Source organism: Camellia sinensis, chromosome 7, assembly GCF_055761805.1.
Source record: "Camellia sinensis isolate YWXY chromosome 7, ASM5576180v1, whole genome shotgun sequence".
NCBI classification, from domain to species: domain Eukaryota; kingdom Viridiplantae; phylum Streptophyta; class Magnoliopsida; order Ericales; family Theaceae; genus Camellia; species Camellia sinensis.
Window position 1 is genome coordinate 140758061 of NC_138967.1, and position 9690 is coordinate 140767750.

The following is a 9690-nucleotide window of genomic DNA, read 5'->3' on the forward strand; positions in this document are numbered from 1 at the left end:
TTTTTTTTTTTTTGCGATAGCAATTTCTGCCTTCGCAAATACTCTATTTTTTGCGATGGCAAGTTGTGTCGTCGCAAAAAGTTCCGTCTCATAAGCCCACTTTTCTTGTAGTGCGCATTTGGTAATGTACATTAGCTACCACTTAAAATTTCAAGCAGAGTGTAGCTAACTATGCTGAATAGTTGATAAGTTTAATCCATTGTGATTTTAAATTTTAACATAGAATGAAAAAGATCTTTAATTCTAAAAATTTTAGCTTCTCAAAGTTTGCAATACTACTAATCTGCCCTATAATTTTATTTTGTGAAAGGGCTCCTAAATTTTCTACTTTCATTTGAAGAAAATTGTGAAGAGTTATCTTACACAACATCAAGTCAATATTCACAAGGACCCATAATTAATATATATATATATATATGTATATATGAATAAAAAAAAGAATTAGTAACATAATCTGTCTCTTTCTCTCTATGTCATTTTTCATGCATAGATGGTTGGACTTAATGATACTTTTTGTTGTGAAACTCTGCAGGAGGCAATCAAATGCATGCGTTATTCAAAGAGAACTATGTTGACAACAGATGATGTTGAGAGCGCACTCAACTTAAGAAATCTTGAGGTAATTCCATTTCAAAAACATTCAATGATATAGCTTTACACTGTGTTAATTCCTATGTTCTATTTATATTCCTATAGGATTGTGCTTAAATAGCCATGTTTGACCATAATTACCATTGCATGGTTGATAGGGAACAACCAGGATTCTTCAGTTTTGGCTTAATCTTCACAAGTAGAAACAAGAACGATTAAATTACAATCAATTTGCAATTTAAGTGATTATTTCTTATTAGAACGGCTAAATTACAATCGAGGTGTCCTACCTTAATTCTGGTTGACCAACTTAGTTGACAGTTTTGGTTGACCTTTGAATGGCTAAAATATATTTGCTTTTAGCTTGCCACTGCTCAATGCATGTGATGTGGAATATCTAGATGATGGCTCTGATTTGATTTTTAAAACAAAAAAAACTTTTATGTGGCAATATTGAAATTTCCCTTTTCCTTATATTTTCGTTCATTATTTTTACTTTTTCTTTTTGTAAAAGTTTAGTGTTTCTAATCTGAGTGTCTAATATTCTGGCCACTATTTTTGACTCAGCTAATTTATGGATTTGTGAAGACACCCCATTTTCGACCGCCCTTAAGACCTGGGCGCCACTAATCGCTTACTTGGTGATGAAAGATGTGCAGTGCAACGGTTCGATTTCTTTGGCAAGGAGAGCGTCAAATCCCAACCTCACACCCCATTTTTGGACCAAAAATATTTTTAGACCTTAAAACCCTCTCTTTCAAAATACTTTTGAAAATTTCTCTACGATGTTCTAAGGCTCGTATTTCGTTAAATGTTACGCTTTTCGGTAAACTGAGCAAGGACAAAGTGGAAATGCATGAAGGAGAGGTGAAATCTTCGAAAAAGACTCTTTAAAACACCTTGGTTAGAGGTTTGGAGTTGAAGAAAATTGGAGGAGAGGGAAGAAAACAAGTTGGGGAAGAAGTTGGGCATGAACCGTTAAGAGAGAGTCGAGTAACCCTCGCTAAATCGGGCCTATCCGTTTGTACACTTGGATTTCAGCTATGAGGCCACCACCGTTGGAAAGTGGACTTCCGGGGCTTCATTTTACACTCAAGAATCTCCTAAATCCGAGTCCAGATGAGGGAGATATGGCTGGTTAAAGATAGGCATCAATCCGATTGAGCTGGAACTGATTAGTCTTTAGTTAAAGAGGGATATCTCTTAGTACACTTATAATTTTGATGTGAGGCTGCCACCATTAGAAATAAGACTTCCAGGGCTTCAATTTAGGCATAAGAATGACCTACAAAGGAGTCCAAATGAAGGAGATATGCCCATTTGAAGTTGGACAGGGAGAGCAGATTTTTGCTGTCGGCCAGAAATGTGGGCTGTCAGCCACTTTAAGTGGCCGGTCGGTCAGAAGTGGCTGGTCGGCCACCAAGAGTGGCCAGTCGGCCACAAATATCTAGAAAGCTCAGAATTTGCAAATATTTCTCCTCCAGCCGTTCTACACTGTGCCAGCTATCCTATATTCAGATATTTCGACCCAAGGCTTGTATATTGCTATATATGGAGGCCATATCTCTCATTTTAGGAGTTTAGAAAGTTTGGGAGCCTCTCTCTCTAAAATCTCTCTCTCTCTACACAATTTTGTGAGCAAAATTTTCTCTCTCTTTAGAATATTCTCTCTCCCTATTTTGTACTTGAACGTGAGAATTCTCTACACATTTGCAAAGAGACTCTTGACCAAATACCTTCATCTTGGAGCTGAGGTTCTTGGAGGCCTATTTGGAGCTCCCAAGGTTAGTTTGAGCTCAGACTTGCCCCTGTTTTAGTGTTGTGCTTCAAAGGTATAGGCTTAACCCCTTTTAAGCTTTTTTTTGCACACTTGTTTGGCCACCTTTGCATGCTATTTTTGGCCTACTCTTCAAATACAAAAACCTCTATTTTTAAGGTTTAAAAATTGTGGTTTAAGGCCTTTTTGGAGTTAGGAGTGGTTCACCCTCTTTTGTAGCTTGTTTGCTAAGTGTTGTGCCTTTTTTTTAAGCCTTTTGTAACAACTTTTTTTAGCCTTTTAACCACTGAATTCTAGGGGAATTTCAGTGGTAAAAAGTATGTTTTGAGGTCCAAAATAGGAGGGGGTGGCCTTCCCTCCTTGTGTCTTGTTTGCATGTGTAGATGGCCTAGCATGTGAGCATGTTTTTCTACCTTTTGTGGATCTATCTCGGCATGTTTTTGCTACTAATTTAGCGTGCTTTAGCTCTATTTTGAGCCTTCTTGGTCATATGAGGCTTGCTTTGTATAACTATAGTGTAATTGACTTCACTAGCTTTGTGTTTTAAGGCCTCTAACATGTTGTGCATGTGTTGATTGCATGATATAGCATCATTTTATATATGATTTCAGTGTGTATAGCGTTGTCACACTCTCACATACTTCACCCTTTCATTGCTTTTGAGAGTTGTGTTTTAAGCCTAGCTTGCGAGCCAACACATGAGCATGTTTTTATATCTTTTTGTATTTCAATTCCAGCATGATTTAGCCACTATTTTGGCATGATTAAGCTCTATCCAGAGCTAGTTTGGTCATTTAAGCTTGATATTGCATGTCTCTAGTGTGATGCTCTTCACTAATATAATGCTTTTAGCTTTTGAACATGTCTTGCATGTGTTGCTTGCATGATTTAAGGTCTTTAGCATGCCATTTCAGCATCAAAAAGTCTACAACCTCCCTCATTTCTTCATTTTTCCATTTGTTTTGAGGGTTGGTTAACCTATGATTGTGTTTAAGCTTGAGATAGAGCTTGTGCTCGATGGCTTTAACCCTCTTATGAGGGTTCCTCCAGGCCAAAGGCATGATCTCTCTCATGTCTTAAACCATCCTTAGGTTGAACCCCTCTCTCATTAGAGGACAATCATTTTGAACTTAACCGGTTAAAGAATGGCTTGGTAATGCTAAAATGTGTAAACAAAATGAGCAAAGTAAAACATGAACAAGATAAGCATTTGTGTTGCATTGCATGTGTTTGGATCGGACGTTAATCCAAACACAAGAAATGTGGGACGTTTCATACTCAAAGTAATGAAACGCATCATGTTTCTTGGTTGCCGTCACCCTTGATCATGCATGATAGGGTGGCGGCCCTTTGAGTCTTATGTGTGCATTCATTGGCTTTGTACAAGCTTGACTCTTTGGCCATCATGCATTGAAAATGTTTGATTGGTGGCTTAAGAGCCAAGTGCCACAATCCTTTGAGCTTGAGAAATGATAAGGAGAGTGGCAGTACACACATTCCTTGAAAAATGCATTGCTTTGCCTCTGTTGCTCTCTGTTGTAGCAAAACCAGAAGCCTGGAAAAAGGGGTGGCCGACCGGCCAGTTGTTGTAGCCGACAGCCACTTTTTGTGGCCGACCGGCTAGAGGAGAAAAGTTGTTCAAAAGTGTTCCTATATTGGAGCAAAGGCAATCTGGAAGTTGGTACAGTTTTCAGAGATCATAGCAAGTACAAACAGAGGCAATCGGTGGCAAGGCAAAGGCATTTTCGGGAAGAAGCAACCGAGCATGCATGTCTCCCTCGCCCGTGAGGCCACTTTATTGCTTTATTAATTAGTTTGTGTAACTGGTTATTCAAATTCAATATGTTGTAATTAATTAGCTAGAATAGTTAATTAGTTGGTTTGTAATAATTAGCTTAGCTTAGATTAGCTTAGCTTAATTATTCGGACCCTCCTTCGTGAGGGCGTAATGTTGTAATAAGGGTGCATGTGTGTGTGCATGTCTTCCAACCCCACGTCTTTTCCCCTTTTATTTAACCGCTTTCGATGGTTAGTTTTAGGACACGTTTTGATTAGCATACCTTATGCTTGCATGTTTGCATCCATTCATTTGTATTACATGCACTGGGCTCGGCTCATCATTCAAACTGCATCGTATTTCAATACTTATTTGAATACGTGTATCCAATTGTTGCATTCATATGCCATCTTAGATAGCCGAGCCTATTTAGTTGCATTATTACATGTGTTGCATTAGGCATTTTGTATAGTTAGGATTATGCATATTTCTAACTAACTTTTGTTTTGGCTTGGAGTACACTGTAAGATTTACGCTTTAGCAAACTTGCATGAATGTGAGTAATGCCATGTTTCGCATGCTTACCATAAGGCTATTTGCTTAAATGATTAACTGCATGAATGCCTGTGGATGAAGGCTTTGTTGCTTGAATTGGAACAGTTCAACGAATGAGAGTTTTAAGCCCACTTTGCGAAGTGGCAAAATCATGTTGTTTTAAGCCCACTTCAGGGTGGCAATTTCAAACCATTTTCGAAAACAAACATGAGTTGATTTGTTCCAAATCTCGCGATTTAGTCTATTCTTGCTTGTGTGTGTCACATAGTCAAATTAGCTAATAACTAGAATAAGAAAACATGGGGTTTATAAAACAACATATCATGTTTAGTAGAGGCCGATCTTTGATCGGGCGAGCGGAAGTGCTCATTTCAGAACCTTCCCCTCTCGTACCCAAGTTCCCGAGCCGACGCAACTTTGGTAATGACGGAGACGTGGCCTTTGGCACAAGTCAGGGTTTCCTAAATTTCTCAAAACAAAATATTTAGATGGCGACTCTGTAATCTAGCAAAGCAGTCTAATTTTGGCATTATTTGATTTAAAATCTGATTTTCCAAAATGATTTGCCGGATTGGACTCTTTGGTGTTTATCAGTCTCACATTGCACTTTGTGAGATTAGATTCAGAACCGTGACAGGAGTCCGACTTGTAGGAGACCAATTCGCGCCTCTCCGAAAGGGGGGCACGCGAAGAAAGTCGAGCCCACAATTTGCCTCTGGGATCCTTTGCGGTTCAAAAGAACTACTGGACACAGGGATTTGTTTTACATTGATGACATGGATTTGGATTTTAAAGATGTAAGAGATTGCTTCTTATGCGAACTGTCTTAATTTGGCCAAATCATTTTCCATGTTTCTTTTCTTATTTATTTATTTATTGATTTTTTTCCTTAAATTTTAACATGTAGGTGATTGAAGCGCCTTTGCCAAAAGCACCACTTGATACTTCAATTGTTTGTCACTGGCTGGCCGTTGAAGGTGTACAACCTGCTAGTTTAGAAAATGCTCCTGTGGAAGGTCTATACATTACTGAAAAGTTCAATTGGACATACAGAATATATGAAAACATTTTTCTTATTTGGAACACTAGAAGGATTCAATCACTACTAGATCTTATTTACTTGAACCCCTTCCATTTTGTAGCTACTAGAGCCCATAAAGAGGTGCTTATATTTGAAATGATTGTGCAATTGTAGTTATTGTTGCTCCTTCTAATAACAAAAAACCTAAGCAAAAATATGATCTTGCTATCGACATTAAATTACCTGTTAAACATATACTGTCTAGGGTGCTTCAGGTATATACTTTACTATTTTTTTTCCACATAGATACATTTGTTTGTTTGTTACTCTTCTACTATTATGAAATTATTTAATTATACTTCTTTCTGGTACAGCTATACTTCGATAAAATCACCGAAGTTGCTGTGACTAGGTCTGACTCGGTCCTTTTCAAGGAAGCCTTAGAGAGTTTGGCAATAGACTTAGGACTTCATCCTTTAGTTCCTTATTTTACCTACTTTATAGTCGATGAGGTATTTTGGAGGCTAAATATTTCAGATAAAACATTTGAAATTTTGTAGCATTTTCTTGCTCATTCCACTATATTTATTATTATTGATTTGTCTTTGAGTAATATCAGGTTTCCTGTGGTTTAAACAATTTTCGTCTGTTGTTTGCTCTGATGCATCTTGTTGAGAGCCTTCTCCAAAATCTGCACATACACATAGAACCTTATGTAAGTTTGTTGATGCCATCGGTTACATGATGACCATTAGTAGGGTCTATAGTAAATTGCACATTTGGCATGCTTTGGTCTGGCAATAGGTGTATATCTAATTAGGCAGCCTTTTCGTTCTCAGCTACACCAGCTAATGCCATCGATTGTTACCTGCCTTGTTGCAAAGAGATTAGGGAACCAATTTGCTGACAACCACTGGGAACTTAGAGACTTCACAACAAACTTGGTTGCTTCAATTTGCAAGAGATTCTTATAATTTCTTTTATTTTATCTTCTGCTTACTCGTCCCACCTGCCCTGGAACATATGTATTTCCACCGATAATATCAATTTTGACTGCCTTCAAACCTTGTGCAGATTTTAGCAATTAATGAAGTTTCACATAAGGTTTTAGGTTTAACCTTGTAATACTGACTTGTAACCCAGATGACACTAAGGCTATGTTTGGATGGTAGACATAAAAAAGTAATGGGAATCCTATTACCCGGAATCGCATTATTAGTAATAATACAAGAATGTTAAGGGTACAGGAATATGATATAATGTTAAATATTGTAGGCCAATCTACTTGTTTTATTCTAAATTATGTTACATTCCTCCAAGAATCTGAGATTCCAATTGGGATGGGTGAATAGGATTCCTACTTGGTGTGGTAACCTCACTCCACCTTAAAACTGAACTAGGAATCACATTCCCATTCTTGGATGCACCCAAACATTGGAATGAAAGAGATTGGGAATGTGATTTCCATTCTACCTCTCCATTCTTGCCATCCAAACGTGGTCTAAATTCAGTCAGTGTACAAATCTTGTGCAAACCAAATGATAATTGGTTCAAATTGTGGATTGACTGGAGTCGTCGATACACAAGCCTGACCTGAATGAAACCCCAGTTAAACAGCCTTCATGTCCATCTAGTTCATTGGTTGCTTACCTTGCAAATAATGGGGGAAAATGAACTGAATAAAAAAAGATTTTTTTAATACATTTCACGTTGGTTTCCGCTCGGATATCTTTTTATTTATTTTTTTATATTAAGTAGTTCCATTCAGAGATCTTATTTTGATTTTTTTTACTTTATTATTGGATTTCTAATTTATGACTATTGTAGATTTGGGTATGTTTATAATAATCTCCAGACACGCTTGACAAAGACTTTGGTCCACACACTCTTGGACCCAAAAAGGGCAATAACTCAACACTATGGCACTATACAGGGGTTGGCATCTCTAGGACTGTAGACGTCCCCGAACGTCCCGAGAGGGAATCCTGTTTTGTTCATTTGGGCTCACTACAGTTCGGACTCAAATTGTCACGGTTCTTAATCTGATCTCACAATGTGCGATGTGAGATTGATAAATCACCAAAGAGTCCAAATCGGGCAAATCGTTTTGAAAAATAGATTTTTAGAAAGAAGTGCCAAACATGGACTGCTTTGCCAGATACAGAGTCGCCACCTAAATGCTTTATTTTTGGGAAAATTTAGGAAACCATGACTCGTTTGCCTAAGGCCACGTGTTCGTCATCACCAAAGTTGCCTCGGCTCGGGAACTTGGGTACAATTGGGGAAGGTCAGCTATGAGCACCCCCGCTCGCCCGATTAAAGATCAGCCACTACTAAACATGATATCAAGTTTTTGAAGACACATGTGCTCTTATTTTGATTATTTAGCCTAGAATTACTATGTTATGTGCACAACAAACAAGTATAGACCGGGTCGCCTAATTTGGAACAAAGCATCGCATACCCGTTTGTTTTGAAAATGGATTGAAATTTGCTACTCATAAGTAGGTTAAAACACGGGTTTCGACGAATTATTCCAATTCAAGCAACCCAACCTTCAGACACAGGCATTCAGGCAGTTATATCATGTAAGCAAATAGCCTCATGGCAAGCATGCTATCATGGCAGTCACTCACAGGCATGCAAGGATGCTAAAACGTAAAAGCATACCTAGTACTCCGAGCCAAAACAAGAAACTAGTTAGTAATCATGCATGATCCTAGTTCATGTTAGCAATGGCTAATGCAACGCATGCAAAATGCAACTAAGATAGACTCGGCTACCCTAAGAATGGCATGTCAAATGCGATAACTCGATACACGTATTCAAGTTAGAATTGAAACACAATGCAGTTAGCATGATACGCTGAGCCCGGTGCATGCAAAACAGATAAATGATGCAAACATGTGGGCATAAGTATGCTAATTGAAACATGTCCTAAACTAACCATCAAAAGCTAGTAAATAAAAGGGAGAAAGACGTGGGGTTGGATGACATTCACACACGCACGCACACTTATTACAAATTCGCCCTCTCGTCGGAGGGTCCAAATAAATAATACAAAACAAATGAATAATTAACTACTCTAGCTAATTAAATATTACATAACCTAATTAACAAATCGGTTACAAAGGGAGGCCGCTGCAGCCCCGCCTCGGAATGCTTGGATGATGCATGCTTGATTTGTCTTGCTCGGAAACCCGTTGCCATGCCTCTGTTGCCTCTGTTTGCACTGTTCTGCACCTCTGATAATTGTGAAAATCCTTGGGATGCTTCTGAATTACTCCCTGATCATTATGGGATATCACTGGCCAAGATATACAACCACTGGCTATAGGAATATGGTAACTGACCAGAAGTTGGTCCACCGGCTGGACTTTTGTGGTCGGCCGGCACTGAAGATTGCCGACCGGCCATTTCTTCCTGCAGAATACTAGTTTTGCTGCAACAGAGGACAGAAAGTGCATGGCAAGGTATTTTCAAGGCAATGTGTGCATAGCCACTCTTCCTAATATGCAATAAACTCAAGGGAGCATGGCTCTCGGTCCTCGGGCCACCAATCACGTATTTCGATGCATGATGGCCAAAGGTGCCAAGTTTGCAAATCAATGTAAATTGATGCAACAAAACAAATGAATGCTACACACTCTATCATGTTGAGATCAAGAGTGTCGACGACCGAGGATTGAGACGTGTTTCGTCACTTTAAGTACGAACACACCTCATACCTCATGTTTGGTTTGACACCCCAAACCAAACACAATGCAATGCATATATGCAATATGGCTCAAATATGCAAAATGGTTCAAGTATGCAATATGGGGCTAAGTCAGCAAAGCATGCCAAATGCGATGCAACTTAAACACGCAAATGTAAAATGTGCTAAGCATGCAAGATATAATGTAATGCAACCTAACATGCAAGCTAAGCTAATGTAATAAGAACATGCAAACATGATATAATGCAAGC

At 38.6% G+C, this 9690-nt stretch overlaps 1 protein-coding gene across 1 annotated transcript; it reads left to right on the forward strand.

The window, feature by feature from the left end:
- The first annotated feature begins 490 nt into the window (after positions 1-490).
- LOC114269997 (transcription initiation factor TFIID subunit 6-like) lies at positions 491-7678 on the forward strand. The gene is made up of 9 exons (XM_082881151.1): positions 491-619; positions 1159-1173; positions 5402-5497; positions 5608-5716; positions 5896-5996; positions 6096-6233; positions 6341-6436; positions 6561-6683; positions 7547-7678. Exons 1-9 carry the CDS (start codon positions 491-493, stop codon positions 7676-7678), a joined length of 939 nt encoding a protein of 312 aa, XP_082737277.1.
- Positions 7679-9690: the final 2012 nt, after the last annotated feature.